Source organism: Anolis carolinensis, chromosome 4, assembly GCF_035594765.1.
Source record: "Anolis carolinensis isolate JA03-04 chromosome 4, rAnoCar3.1.pri, whole genome shotgun sequence".
NCBI classification, from domain to species: domain Eukaryota; kingdom Metazoa; phylum Chordata; class Lepidosauria; order Squamata; family Dactyloidae; genus Anolis; species Anolis carolinensis.
This window is the reverse complement of record NC_085844.1, coordinates 244,434,629-244,450,335: the sequence shown is the minus strand read 5'-3', so window position 1 is coordinate 244,450,335 and position 15,707 is coordinate 244,434,629. Positions and strand designations below refer to the sequence as shown.

Sequence of the window (15,707 nt, the reverse complement as noted above, 5' to 3'; positions counted from 1 at the left end):
CCCCTTCTCCTCCTCTCTACCTGATAAGTAAATTAAGTGCAAACTATTTGTGTGCTTTGAACTTAGTCTGCAGAAATAGAAGTACTCTCTGGATAAATGGGGAAGGTGGGAGGAGAAGAAAAAAACTGGTACAATTTTTAAAGCAGCTCAAAAAGTGGTATAACAGAAAATGAATCAAGACCATCCCTGTCAAATTGATCCAGTTGGAGGATATTTCAAATGTAATAGTACTGATTTAGAAGGTGCAATGGTCTCACTCAGTATGAGGCAGCTTTCTGTGTTCCTATGAAATAAGAAGATACTCCCTCTCTTTTCATTCTAGACCAAGTCGAAGAAGAAAATCTGGCAGCCAAGGAAGAGAGATCTGAAAGCGAAGGACAGGTCTCCAGTGTTAGCGAAAAGGTGGATTCGCTTCATGAAGGGGCAACAGAGGAGGAAGAAGAAGAGGAGGAGGAGGAGGAAGAAGAGGAAGAAGCAGGGGAAGAGGAATGCGAGAAGGAGATCATCATTCAGACAGAAGATGCCGAGGAAGTCATTGAGCTGACCAGTGAACGGAGCAGTGATTTGTGCCTGGAACATCGAGATGATGAAGTGAGCTGTGAGGAATCATTAAAACTGCAAAAAGAGGAGGAGGAGGAGGAGGAGGAAGATGAAGATGAAGAGGAGGAAGAAGAGGAGGAAGAGGAACATGAAGAGGAACATGAAGAAGAGGAGGAGGAAGAGGAGGAGGAGGAAGATTATGAAGATGAGGAGGACGAAGAGGAGGAGGAGGAAAGTGCAACTGAAATGGTATCTGAAGAAGTTCCTCACACATCTCAGGACTCCCCCAAAATGCACTGTGAAGGACCGACGGTCAGTCCCAAGCCAGAGTATTCTGTAATTGTGGAAGTGAGGTCAGACGACGACAAGGACGATGATTCTCACTCCCAGAAATCCACTGTGACGGACGAATCTGAGATGTACGACATGATGACCCGGGGAAACCTGGGGCTCTTGGAACAGGCCATTGCGCTGAAAGCGGAACAAGTGAAGGTGGTGAAGGAGCCTGGCCAGCAGCTGACAGGGGAGCATGTGAAGCATTACCAGGTTGAGGAGAAACAGAACAAAACCCTGGACTCCATCAGGAAGAGCTACTATAGCAAAGGTGAGTGAGGACTTTGTCCTAAGTACCTGAGAGTAGGAAGGGGCTGGGAGCCACAGCTCTATGGATAGTTGCCAAATCTCAGGGCATGAACCTGAATCTTCAGTTTTCAGGGAACATCTCTGGGCTGCAAATTCTCCAATGCTGGGGGTTCAGCTTCAGAAAAAATGGAAAGGGGTGTGTAGTAATCACCTGCTCAGCTAGTAGAGCTACAACAGCCTACCATTTTGTAGGTTTAATTAATTTCCAAAATGCAGAAGTTTGGCCTCTACAATTTCCCAAGAGCTTCATATACTTTGGAAAAGCCCCCAAACATCAGAATAGTCAAAAATGGGAGATGAGCTCAATCACCTAACTAGCATCCATCTGGAACATCAGTCAGTCTTCTTGTATCATTTATTTATTTATCTATATCCTGGCTTATCTCTTCATACGGAGACTCAAAGCGGCTCACAATCAAAAACATTACAACTTAAAATATACAGATATACAATAATAAAACAGCATATCATATATATTATCAGTAGTGATGATATTTAATATATTATTATTACTATATTACAATATTATTATAATATATTATTATATTGTATTATTAGTGTTATATTGTATTACATTATAGTAATATCAGTATTATATGTATATATAATATATTATATTATTAGCATAGCACAATATCAGTATTATATATTACTATATTGTACTATACGAATATACTGCAATATTATTAGTAATGTTACATGTAATATTTTTAATATTGCATTATTAATAAAATTACATGTAACTCAGTTCTGCACTATGGCAAGAATAATTTATATAAGGAAGTCTGCAATGCTGCTCCGCATATACAAAAGAAATATCATTATTTCAATAAGCACTGAATAGCATTAGTTCCAAGCCCTCGTGTTTGGGTCCATAAAATGCAGGGGGGGGGGGTTGTTTGTTTGTTTCTGCTTAGTTGTCACTTGGGTGAATGCAGCTGTTTCAAGGAATTGAAACTTTTTCCATCCTCTTTTAGTCCAAAATGTGCCTATCCTGTTCCCCTAGAAAACTCAATGAGTCTCTAGGAAACTGGCTAATGGGATGCCATTTAAAAAAACAAACCAATTCAATGTATTGGATCTTCCCCAGAGATGATCTTGGTGAGGAGTTTGCAGGGAAACAAGGAGGATTTCAATTTGTTGAATATCTCTGGTGAAATAGTGCTTGCCTCTGCTTGGCCCATGGTTTTCATTCTGCATCATCTTCTCCACTTCTCTCCAGATCCATCGAGACCAGAGAAGCGTGAGATCAAATGCCCAACTCCAGGCTGTGATGGAACAGGCCATGTGACAGGGCTCTACCCTCACCATCGCAGTTTGTCCGGCTGTCCGCACAAAGACAGGATCCCTCCAGAGAGTAAGCAGGGTTTGGTGGCACAACTCACACAACACAACTAGGCTGCTAAGGGCGCATCTACATTGTAGACTGAATGCAGTTTGACACCACATTAACATCCAATGCTATGGAATCATGGGAGTTGTAGTTTTCATAAGCCATGGCATTCTCACCCAATGCATTTCTATCTGTCCCTGCTCAAAGTGACATAGGAACTTTTTCAGCTATGTATTAAGCTGCACATTTAGTTGCATAGCATGGTGCATCTGGATGAGTGTTCCGTTGCACAATGTTACCATTCACCCTAAGGGTTGCATAGCACAATCAGTCTGTCATCCCAAATAAAGAGTTTTACACTACACAGCCCGAAGATAGGATCTTGGCCAATATTTTGTTGGTAGATTTTCAGCCAGTTTGGTGTCATGATGTGAGTGTTGGACAAGCGATTTGGAGAAGGGGATTCAATTCCCCACCTAGCCATATCAACTCACTGGATAGCAATCACAAACACCTCTGGACATATCTTGCCAACCATCATAGGGTTGCCTTACGGCCACCATATAACACAGAAACAACTTGAAGGGATACATCAATGACAAAGATTTGGAGCTCAAATACTCATGGAAATGGTACATTCCAGGTAAAGCATGATACATGTGAAAGTGAAGAAAAGGAGGAAAGCAGCCAGTTCAGCAGACCAAGGAGGCCATATAGTTTGATAGAAACACTTGTCTTGAGACTGTCCCAGGGATCTGAGGAGTCATCTGGTTGAGAAGTAGATAATAATAATAATAATAATAATAATAATAATAATAATAATAATAATAATAATAATAATAATAAACTTTATATTCCGCTCTATCTCCCCAAGAGGACTCAGGGTGGATGGCAGAACACATAAACGGCAAACATTCAATGCTGTTATACAGTTAACATGGACAGGCAATACATAAACATTCTATGGGAGTTGAAGTCAGTAAGTGAGGAAGTTAGCTGGAGAGTCATGATAGTTTGTTAGTGAGTAAGAGGTAGTTGGAGAAATAGTTAGAAGAATAAATTAAAAATAATCGAAAATCTGCATTTACGCATTCCTTTTTATGAAGAAAAAGATTGGAGGAGAGTTGTACTGAAACATTGTTTCTTAACTACTAAGCATTTATACCTTTGTAACCATTATGCTTTTGCCACAAGAACGCTATACATAAACTAAGTGACTGTTTCTCTTTAAATAAAGATTCTTGCTCACTATCCTAAATATAATTCAAGAAATCACAAAAGGTGGAAGAAGGATTAAACAACCATTTACTTCTTTGGTGGTATATTCGCGTAAGCGAATAACCTGGCCTCTTCCTGACTGTTTTTCATTTTTGATGGGATAGATAAGTAAAGAGACTCTTCTACTACGCAACAAGTTAGAAGTGCCTCACATATTTGATGTTGGCAGCTGAGGGATAGCCAACAATTACTCCCTTGCCTGAAGGTTTCTGCAGGCATCACTAAGGAGAGGATATGCATCCCAGGCGCCTTTTATTACCTCCCTGCTTAAAGCAGTACCTATTTACCTACTCACATTTCTGTTTTCTGTCTCCTGAGTGGGCAGGGAGCTGGGGCTGACGGCGGGTGCTCACCCAGACCTGGGCTTGAACTGCCAACCTTTCGCTTGGCAGGATTTTCTGCAGCTTAGCGGTTTAACACGCTATGCTAAGCCCAATAGAAAAGTAAATTAATATGTGAATATCAAGGACATCATGGCCTTGAGTCTGCAAGACTTGATCAGAGGCTATTGAGGATGGGTAGACTTGGGGCCCTTCCAAACAGGCCCTATATCCCAGGATATGAGCCCAGGTTTTCTGATTATCCCAGATTATCTTGCAGTGCAGACTCATATAACCCAGTCTAAAGCAGAAAATCAGATTTTGGGATATAGGCCCTGTCTGGAACCCTTGGAGGTCTTTTATTCATAAGGTTGCCATAAGTCAAAGCTGACTTGAAGGTAGCTGACAACAAGAAACAAAATAGTTGTTCCAGAATTCCAGCCATCATCACTATCTCATGCCAAAAAAAATCACACTTTTTAGAATCAAACTGGAACAGTCCATACTAGTCTGCCCCCAACAATTAAACATAGGTACTTATGGCTTAGTAATAAATTTTAAATGGCATCACAAGATTTGCTGTGTGTGCTTATGCCAATAATGCAAAATGCTGCCTTATCAGTTCATTTCAAAGGGGGCAGAACTGAGAGAAACCACAAGACAAGGGGGCATCTTGTTATTTTCTCTCATGTGCGGTATGTTTTTTTTTTAAGAGTCTAATCAAATCAAATAAAAATGCTAGCCATGTGCTTTCTGAGAAGCAGTTAAACAAATTATTTTCTTTGGTTTTAAGGTCATCACCACAGGAGGCAGTAAGATTAAAATCATTTTTCTAAAATAAAAAATCATCAAAGTCTATGGATAAAAGCAAATTCAATTCCAATCACTTAAAAGTACCTGAAAGAGATGGGCAGGAGAAATGTAATGAAGTTGCAAAGGGGAAGATGCATTTTGAAAGATCCCTTCAAAATAAACATATGTATTCTCTCTTTCTACAAGGATATCAGAACAGCTCATATCCAGCTAATGTTCTCCGTTGAATCACCTGAACTTCAATGGTAGAAATACCTCATTGACTTAAAGGCCAATGTTGCTACTTAGCAAGGACTGTGCTCTTTAAAATAGTGGTTGATGGATCTATAAGCAATTGACTATGGGTGCATCTACACTGTAAAATTAATGCAGTTTGATGCCATTTTAACTGCCGTGGTTCAATGCTTTGGAATCCTAGGAATTGTCATTTGGTGAGGCACCAGCAATTTTTTGGCTGAGAAGACTAAAGACCTTGCAAAATTACAACTCTCGTGGTTTCATAGCATTGAGCCATGGCAGTTACAGTGGTGTCAAACTGCATTAATTCTACAGTGTAGATGCACCATGCCTGTCTACAGTGAGTTACGTTTCAGAAGCAATTGTACAAGTGGGACAGTGGGAGATGTATTAGGATCATGTCTGCCAAACTGAAATGCTTGAAAGTTATGAGCCACAAAATTCTGAACCTATGGAAGGAGGTAAAATTGTAATGCTGAGAACATGAAATATGTTTTCTTTCCTTTATAAAAAAAAACATGCTAATTTTTCACATTTTTTCTCTTTTCTTTCTGCATTGCAAAGTCCTGGCCATGCATGAGAATGTATTAAAATGTCCAACCCCTGGGTGCACCGGACAAGGCCATGTGAACAGTAACCGCAATACTCACCGAAGGTATGTGATTCAGAATGGCTGCTTCATGCCGACATCGCAAAAGTGCAGGTTGTATAGAACCAATATAAATTCATTTTAATCCCAAACAAAGTAAACCCATGGCTTCAGTTGTGGAATAGTGAGTAAATACTTTGGTAAAACCCACCGATTTCTTGGTCAACTCTAGACACTATCTCCATTGGGACAAAAATAAATAGAAACCTTGAGAAATGGCTATCTTGTGGTTAAGGTGTGGCCTACAGGATTAAAAACAAAAGAGATGGAAAAGATTATGAAACATTGAGACCTACAAATCGAAATTCAGCACTTCTGGGAATAGAAAATATCTATGACCCTGCGCTGCTGAAGGCTTTCATGACCAGAATCATTGGGTTGCCATGAGTTTTCCAGGCTGTATGGCTATGGTCCAGAAGCATTATCTCCTGATGTTTTGCCCATATCTATAGCAGGCATCCTCAGAGGCCAGCTAACACCTCCCAAAAAAGAATTTCCCCAGGCAGGAAGCAGCCAAGCTTTGAAGCTGCAAGGCTATTCAATTCTAATCAAGCTGGCCAACAATCACATTTGCCTCAAACAGACAAAAGTTCTTTCTCCAACCCTGGACATTCCACAGATATATAAAAACTCACTTGCCTAGTTTCCAACAGACTTCACAATCTCTGAGGATGCCTGCCATAGATGTGGATGAAACATCAGGAGAGAATGCTTCTGGAATATGATCATACAGCCCAGAAAATTCACAGTAACCCAATCTGTGACTCTTGTTGTGGTAGGTACTCTGAGAACAATCCCAAATAAGCCAGCAATGCATCAAAATGCCATAAATAGGATCCTAACAGCACAATTTCAAAAAGGGCCACTGCTTGGTCCATGCCACATTATGTGGCCAATACATATTTCGGTGCCTCAAATGTTAGACCTGTTTCTGGGTCTATTTGACCTGCTGATTCCAAAAATTGCACTGGTTTTCTTCTAGTTTTTGAGATACAGAAAATGTGACATATACCACTCTTCACTCTGCTCGTCCATAAAAGGATCAGGGTGTTTTAATGTAGTGTTTAAATTAATACCTCTTATGCATGAAGGAAACATATTAAAAATTAAAAAAAAACTGTACTACATGAAAAACTACTTATTTCATACCAAAAGCACAGAATTATGATAAAAAGCTTTCTAGCTATTCAACACACCATATCCAAGAATCCAGAGCTGGTGTGGTCTATCTAATGCAATTTTCTGAATCAGTGCCCCCCAAAAAACCTAACGGGACTCAAAACCAAGACACCAATTTTTGTTGTTTTTGGATTGTGTTATCTGATGCTATCTCACTAATTTCTAGATTCTTGGATAGCAGATGGTCCAAAATTTAATGCAGTATATGTAAGGTAAATGCTTTCCCCTGACATTAAGTCCAGTTGTGTCCAACTCTGTGGGTTGGTGCTCATCTCCATTTCTAAGCTGAAGAGCCGGCATTGTCCGTAGACACCTCCAAGGTCATGTGGGTGGCATGACTGCATGGAGTGCCGTTAGCTTCCCGCCTGAGCAGTACCTATTGATCTACTCACATTTGCATGTTTTCAAACTGCTAGGTTAGCAGAAGCTGGGGCTAACAGCGGGAACTCACCCCGCTCACCGGATTCGAACCACTGACCTTTCAATCCACAAATTCAGCAGCTCAGCACTTTAATACGCTACGCCACCGGGGGCTCTCAGTGTATATGTATATGTAGTAGAATGTACTACATGTTGTCTTGCTGTATTAACTTCCTTGCTTGCTTCTTTTGTATCTACCTTTCTCACTTCATTTTTCTATCCTTCCTTTCTTTCGTTCCAACCAACAGCTTATCCGGGTGCCCTATTGCAGCTGCTGAAAAGCTTGCCAAATCCCACGAAAAGCAGCAACCCTTGACGGGTGACCCTTCAAAGAATAACTCCAATTCTGATCGGATACTCAGGTTGGTCACTGAGGTTGGACAACATGCATCCCAAACTGCTAGTTTTCTTCTTCCATTTTCCCCCACCAACACGGACTCCCACTGATGATAATATAATTAGTTCTCAAAGCAGAAATAGTTTCCCTCCTTATTCCAGTACCAGCATGTCTTGTCCCTGCGAATGCTTTCCTTATTGCCTAATGTTAGAAAAACAGACGGTAAGAATTTAATTGATGCTTCTCATTAGGGCGCTCAGGACAGGGAACGGCTTCTGGAGCATCAATTAATGTTGAAACAACAGGCCAAAGGGTTTTTAACAGTGCACCGAACAGCATCCATACTGATTACATTGCAATGCAATCTGCCAGACAATTGCAGCTATTATATTGACATTGTAAGGCAGCGGGGCTAGAGAGACACCATCAAATGCTTCTCTTTCTGGTTCACCATAACCCAAAGTGCTCTGCCCTTTGTGCTTCTTACACTGTCTGCCTTCAGGGGTGAGACACGGCCTGGATTAATAGTATGATGGTTTAACATGCAGTACAAGTTTGTTATCCCTGGATCTGATATCCACAGTATCACGCAACCACACTCCAAAAAAAAAATCTCCCCAGAAGTGTTTGTGGGCCCCTCAAGATTCTCCAGTGCAATTCTATGGTATGCCTCTGGCACAAGTATAGTAAAAATATAAGGTTCAGTATTATCTATGGTTTCGATATCCACAGAGGGTATTAGAATATACCTTCTCACACATGGATACAGAGGTTTTACTGTACTTTCTCTTTGTGCCTGCCCATCATTATCATAATCTGTGGGTTATATATGAGGTCAATGAGAAACAAAAAATTGAGAATACAGGTTCCTTAATTAAAAGTGTGTCCTTTATTCAAGAACCAGAAAGTTTCTCTCTTATATCGCTGGTGGGTATCCTTATTACAAGGGGTCGCACATTTGAAGATTGGAAACTTTTTCCTTTTATACAGGCCAAAAATCCCATATTTCAAAAGGCCCCAAATGTGTGCGTCATGTTATTCATTAATGTGGACAACATGCTGAGTGTACAGAACAATAAGCAATAAGTCTACTGAAGTCCATACCTTCAATTGGTATTTTGATAGAGCACAAACTCACTAATTGCCACTTCCTAATGTTCAACCCTGCATGAATTTTGAAAATCTTTCATTGATGTTTTGAAAATCTGGCAACACTAGAATATGCTAAGGGACTAATATAAAAGTCTGGTACAAACATAGTACATATGTATGCAATTATTTCCTTAATGTTGTTAAATGTAAATGATTGTATAATGTATTTTACAACATATAATAAATGGATATAAAATGTATAGAACAATGAACTTTTATCACATAGATTTTATAAAAGGAGAGAGTGATCTAATTAAACCAATATATTCAATCAAAAATATATGACGGTGATAATAATAATCATCATAATCATAATAACACAATATGAGGATTTAAAGATCAAATTGCAAAGACTCTGGCACAAGCCAGTCAAGGTGGTCCCAGTGGTGATCGGCACACTGGGTGCAGTGCCTAAAAACCTTGGCCTGCACTTAAACACAATTGGCGCTGACAAAATTACCACCTGCCAGCTGCAGAAGGCCACCTTTCTGGGATCTGCACACATTATTCGCCAATACATCACACAGTCCTAGACACTTGGGAAGTGTCCGACATGTGATCCAGTACAAAAGCCAGCAAAGTGTCTGCTGTGAACTCAACTTGTTATGTTTCAAATAATAATAATAATAACCTGAACACAATTACAATACAAAGTTGAATGCCGCATTTAACTGAAATATACAATTATAACCAATAGGGCCATGATATAATGATATAGTTAGAGTGCAAGTCCATCAGAATACAAGGAATAACATCCATCTATCATAAATATGGAATGTAATCTCCATAAGAGTTGGAACAAGGTATTCAGTCCCAAAGGCCATGGAAAGTCCTCACCTGGTCTTCCAAATGTGATAGCAGTTCCTACATCAAATGTCCATGCTTCTATTATGAACACAGTGTAGAATAATTCACCTTGTTTCTTATGCAAAAGTAAGAAGGCACAGTGCTAATCATTTCCCCCCATTTCATCCACATCATAACTGGGAATTTCATGTTTGTTTTTAAAAGCAAAACTGCACCATACAATGAAGATGCATGATCAGGTCTCCTAACTTATTTGGAAGGGACCATCTTTACATCTAGTTCAGGCATGGGCAAACTTTGGCCTTCCAGGTGTTTTGGACTTCAACTCCCACAATATCTAACAGCCTACCGGCTGTTAGATATTGTGAGAGTTGAAGTCCAAAACACCCAGAGGGCCGAAGGTTGCCCATGCCTGATCTAGTTCAACACCCTGCCATGTTGGAATCCAAACCATTTAATAATATTGGGAGTGGCAATCCACATTTGGTTGTATTTGCAGATCTGTACCAAGCAGTTCCAGAAAGCCCTCTGTAAATTATTTTGCTTCTAACAAAACTTTTCAAAATTGAGAACTCACTTGTCTTTCAAAACACGGATCAACCTGCCCACAGAATAATTCTACCGAAGACTTTCCTCCAGAAGGATTTTGCCATGAATGGAAGCAGATTGACATAAACGTGCATTTTCTCTTCCCCTTCCTCAGGCCGATGTGCTTTGTGAAGCAACTGGAGGTGCCTCAGTATGGGAGCTACCGGCCCCATATGGTTCCCACCACGCCAAGGGCCAACTTGGCCAAGGAGCTGGAGAAGTACTCCAAGGTCACCTTCGATTATGCAAGTTTTGATGCTCAGGTTTTTGGCAAACGCATGCTTGCCCCAAAGATTCAGACTAGCGAAACCTCACCTAAAGCCTTTAAATGTAAGTTGGGGCTGGTCATGGACGGCAGTTTGGGAGACCCTGAAGGGTGTGTTGTTGTTTCTTGTGGATGTGGCATTAAGTGTTACCTGTTTGGATTGGTCCAATTGCCCATTAGAGCAAGTTTCTAGCAAGGGCTCACTGAATATTTCAGGGAGGTGCAGAAGCAAATGAACAGCCTTCAGCCTTCCCACATTGTTTATCTCAAATTTGTAGAATTAGAGGCACGCTGCCTCTTCCTATTGGGCTGTCTTGTTTAGCAGTCCTTGATCAACAGGCTCATCTTCCATGAAATTGCAATCCTTAAAAAAAAAAACTCAACTGTATGCATTAAATCCCATGAGTTAACTATTATCTGAAGAACTACCTTTGTTTGCCAACTACATCTCCTGTTAATCAACTTAATTGAAACCCTACATTCTAGTACTATAAGGAACAGATTAGATGTTGCCTGCAAAATATGTATATCCAGGAAATTTCTCTGACCTTGCCCAAACTGATACTGAGTTAAGCCAAAGTTCAACTTGGTAGCACTATCATCCTAAGCAATTTTTTCACATGAAGTCACATGCAAGCTTTACCAACACCAACACAGGAATATTCCAAAAGAAGAAAGACAAAAATTGACAGTCAACTCTTAACTTCCATATTTGGGACCTCTACTTGAGTAGGATAACAAATAATAGTAGTAGTAGTAGTAGTAGTAGTAGTAGTAGTAGTAGTAACCACTTTATATTCCAGTCTATCTCCCCCAGGGGACTCAGAGCGGATTACAACATAAACAGATAATTTCTGTGGTAACCCACTACTTTCAGACCAGCCCATAAACAGATAGGCAAACATTCAATGTCCTTAATACAGTGGAATAACAATAACATACACATATTCTGAACAAAGGTTAAGGCTTCTCCTTTCATCTCCGGCTTTCTGGAGATGGTGCTCAACTCTGGCCATCAGGAGGGACTCTTGTTCCAAGTCTGTTTTCCACAGACACCCCCTGGTTGTGTTGCCGGCATTGGCTGCATAGGCACCTTATTACCTTCCTGCCAAAGCAGTAGCTAATGACTTACTCACATTTGCATGTTTTTTAACAGCTAGGTTGGCAGGAGCTAGGGCTAACCTTGACTCATGGCTTCAAACTGCAAACATTTAAGTCAGCAAATTCAACAGTTCAGCAATTTAACCAGTTGCACCACTGGTAAAATTTTAGTATCATTTTTTTTCAGAGATTGAGATTCAAAATTTTGCTATGGTTTTTCTTAGATCCTATCAGATAATACAGTAATTTGAATGTACCTGTGATCAGGTATGTCCACCTGTATAGCATACATACGGGTTCGATTGGATGGCCCATGTGGTTTCTTCCAACTCTATGATTTTATGATTCTATAAATGACAGATAAGCAGACAGCCTGTTATCCTTTTGTAGTTTTATTATCCTGATAAAACCGTTTAAGGGAAAGATTGTATCAAATGGCAGAGCTGTTAGGAAAGAAGAGAGACAGAGATGGAAAAGAAGCAATCCTTGTCCTGTCAATATCCACTCTAAATTCTAGATACCTGCCCTGTCCCTACAGGCATCACAAAGTCTGAAACCAAAGTTTGGAAGGGCAGCTTTGGACCCTTGGGTTTGAAAGTCAAGCCTCGTTGTCTTTGCAGGCCCATCTTGAGCTCTGGTTTTTTATCAGATGAGAATGTGATAGAATATTGGGCAGAGATTTTGCAAAAAGATGCCCATGTGAAACAGGGGTGGGCAGTGGGAATGTATTTATTTATTTATTTATTTATTTATTATTTAAACTTATATGCCGCCACTCCCCTAGGGCTCGGGGCGGCTTACAAGAACAGGCTAAAATCTAACAATTTAAAAACATCTTTAAAATATCTTTTTAAAAACATCTTAAAAACACTCCCCCAGGGCTCGGAGTGGCTTACAAAAACAAGCTAAAAATCTAAGCAATGAGTCCCACACACACACTTGCACACATGTCTAGATTTGACACTTCCCTTCAGTCGCCAAATTTCTACCATTGAAGAGAATGAACATCATTCCCATCTATAATTTGTATGTGTTATGTTTAGCAAACCCTTGGTCAACTTTGGCATCCCCCGTTTCTTTAGATGACTCACCTGCATTTCTAAATGCTCATTTGATGCCTACAATGCTGGAAATTTGGGAAATTTCACCAGGAGAAATTATTGGGAGGCAATGCCCTTATTTCCCCCTGCTCTATTGATGGAAAGCAAACACAATGCTTTCCAAATGTGTGTTCAAGGTGTGTATGTGGGGTGGGGGGTGCATTTTGTTTCCCTCGAGGCAAACATCAGTTTGAAATCTACATGTTTTCATCCTGCCAGACACATTCCGATGAATGTGGAAAGGAAAAAGAACAAAGCAGTGAAGATATCATTTCCCCACAGCCCTTTGAATTCTCAGAGGCATACAGCAATACAGTTTTAATGGAGAAGATTATAGTGTTCTGGGAACTTGATGGTCCACTCAGTTAGCGGGTAGACCTTTCACCTCCGTATAGACCTGCTCATAAATCTCCTTCTCTCCCTCCACCCCTACTCTCCAGCAGTTCAGCTCCTTCTCCCATCAGCTTACATGATAATTTCCAAGCTTGCTGGATTAGCCCAACAGGTCAATTTAAACATGTGCTCTTTTTCACAGTAGCCAAACACATGCCTCTAGGAAGTCCCACAAGCATCTCATGATAGTATTGCCCTCTTTTCAGCTACTGATATGCAGTGGTCCAGATATAGAGTCCCCAGTGGTGCAAAGAGTTAAACCTTTGTGCCCGCAGGACTGCTGACCTGATGGTTGGGTTGCTGACCTGAAGATTGCCGGTTCAAATCCAGGGAGAACACAGATGAGCTCCCTCTGTCAGCTCCAGATCCCCACATGGGGACATGAAAGAAGCCTCTCACAAGGATGATAAAACATTCAAAAACATCCAGGCCTCCCCTGGGCAATGTCCTTGTAGACGGTCAATTCTTTCACACCAGAAATGACTTGCAGTTGCTCAAGTCACTCCTGACACAGTGGTACAGATGTTTATACAACCACTTTAGGTATCTGCTACGAACTATCCTACATGGATACATGCTATTCTCCTTTTAAACTAAGCAGTTCCAATGGATCTGGTAGCCATCCACATGAGCCCCAGACCAGTGCTGTATCCACACTGCAGAATTATAAAAGTTTAACATAACATTGAATGCCATGACTGCTACCCCTCTTTGTCTGAGAGCTCTGGTGTCTAACTAACTATCCCAGAGTTGCATAGGATGAAGTTATGGCAGTTAAATTGGGATCAAAGTTTGCAGCAGGTATCGAAGGCAGTCCAGAGGTTTGGATCTCACTGTAGTTCTAATGGTCTGCATTGGACACAATCGTACTGTCCACACTGTGTCCAAAGTATAGGGCTGCTCTGGAGTTTTACCCAAACTCTGGAGCATTCTTCAGCTTTCCTTAGTAAAGGTAAAGGTTTCCCCTGAAGTTAAGTCCAGTCGTGACCGACTCTGGGGGTTGGTGCTCATCTCCATTTCTAAGCCGAAGAGCCAGCGTTGTCCATAGACATCTCCAAGGTCATGTGGCCGGCATGACTGCATGAAGCGCCGTTACCTTCCTGCTGGAGTGGTACCTATTGATCTACTCACATTTGCATGTTTTCGAACTGCTAGGTTGGCAGGAGCTGGGGCTAACAGCGGGCGCTCATTCCGCTCCCGGGATTTGAACCTGGGACCTTTCCTTAGCTTGTGGCAAAATCAGTTTAACCCAGTTGACCTCCAATAAGGATCAGAAATCTCTGGATGTCATGTAGATATTCTGGAGAAACCTTATGGCCACTATTGATCCCCAAAGTAGTCATCCCTCCTTCCAAAATGTGCATTTCATTAGCTGTGAGCTTATGCCCCAGTTTCCTCTGCCTCCAGTCCCTCTCCCCACCCAAAACATGCACATGTAACTAGAACAAAAAGAGTCCCCTGACCTTGAAGCCAACTGTACTGGATTGAGTTACTTGCAAATGGCAACCATCATACATCACCCGCCCTGTGTTACTCCCTTTTTACAGCCAAACCTTTTCCAAAGGCCTCTTCCCCTGGCCACAGTCCCTCCAGCAGTTACGTGAAGAGCACTTCGTCTTCATCCACAGGCTTCGACTACTCCCACGATGCCGAAGCTGCGCATATGGCTGCCACTGCCATTTTGAACCTCTCCACTCGATGTTGGGAGATGCCTGAGAATCTCAGCACCAAGCAGCAAGATCTGCCTAGCAAGGTAAGCACATGAATCAGGGGATAATAGGACTGCAATGTACCCCAAGGGCCATCTGATCCAATTCCCCATCATTGCTGTGATCTATGTTTAAAGTGTCCTTGATAGCTATCACAACTGAAGTCCTGTTATTATATGCAGTCATCCAATCTATGTATTTCAATTTTTAAAATAAACAGAAAAATAAAGTGCAAATTACAGAGGGCGAGGAAGAGCCATGCTTCCCCTGGCTTCCAGTTAGAAGGGTAGGCCCCACCCCCTTCAGGTCCTAGCACACAATGGCGCTGGGGAACAGCCAGGGTTCACTTAGGCCTCTTCCACACTGCCTACAAAATACAGATTATCTGATTTGAACGGGATTATATGGCAGTGTAAACTCAAAGACCACACAGCTATATAACTCAGAATACTAAGGCAGATAATCCACAGTATCTGCTTTGAACTGGATTATCTTGAGTCCTCAAAGCCATATAATCCAGTTCAGTGTGTATTTTGTACAGTTGTGTAAAAGAGGCCTCATACAATACTATTCAAAGCAAATAATATAAGATTATAGATATAATATATAAAATTACTGTGGTATAATAAAACAGAACAATATAATCTCTAAAATCAGGACAGTAAATAAAGGACAACACTCTGAAAATAGGGGAATTCCAGACAGGACAGTAAATAAAGGACAACACTCTGAAAATAGGGGAATTCCAGACAGGAAACAATCAGAGCCAGTTAACGCCTTCCAACAAAAGATTCCCCCAGGGAGGAAGCAGCCAGGCTTTGAAACTAAAATGCCATTAAATGTT

At 41.0% G+C, this 15,707-nt stretch overlaps 1 protein-coding gene across 10 annotated transcripts in view; it reads left to right on the top strand.

Annotated features, from left to right (window-relative positions):
• myt1 (myelin transcription factor 1) overlaps positions 1-15,707 on the top strand; it is a 168,210-nt gene that overhangs the window by 103,438 nt on the left and 49,065 nt on the right. For 7 of the 10 annotated variants that reach the window (XM_062979060.1, XM_062979058.1, XM_062979059.1 and 4 more), the window contains exons 7-12: positions 323-1,144; positions 2,405-2,539; positions 5,728-5,818; positions 7,660-7,773; positions 10,411-10,625; positions 14,702-14,907. In XM_062979060.1, coding sequence (XP_062835130.1) covers positions 323-1,144; positions 2,405-2,539; positions 5,728-5,818; positions 7,660-7,773; positions 10,411-10,625; positions 14,702-14,907 — 1,583 coding nt within the window. The remainder of the gene's footprint in view (positions 1-322; positions 1,145-2,404; positions 2,540-5,727; positions 5,819-7,659; positions 7,774-10,410; positions 10,626-14,701; positions 14,908-15,707) is intronic. The other 3 variants (XM_062979065.1, XM_062979061.1, XM_008110205.3) reach the window with 1 other exon arrangement.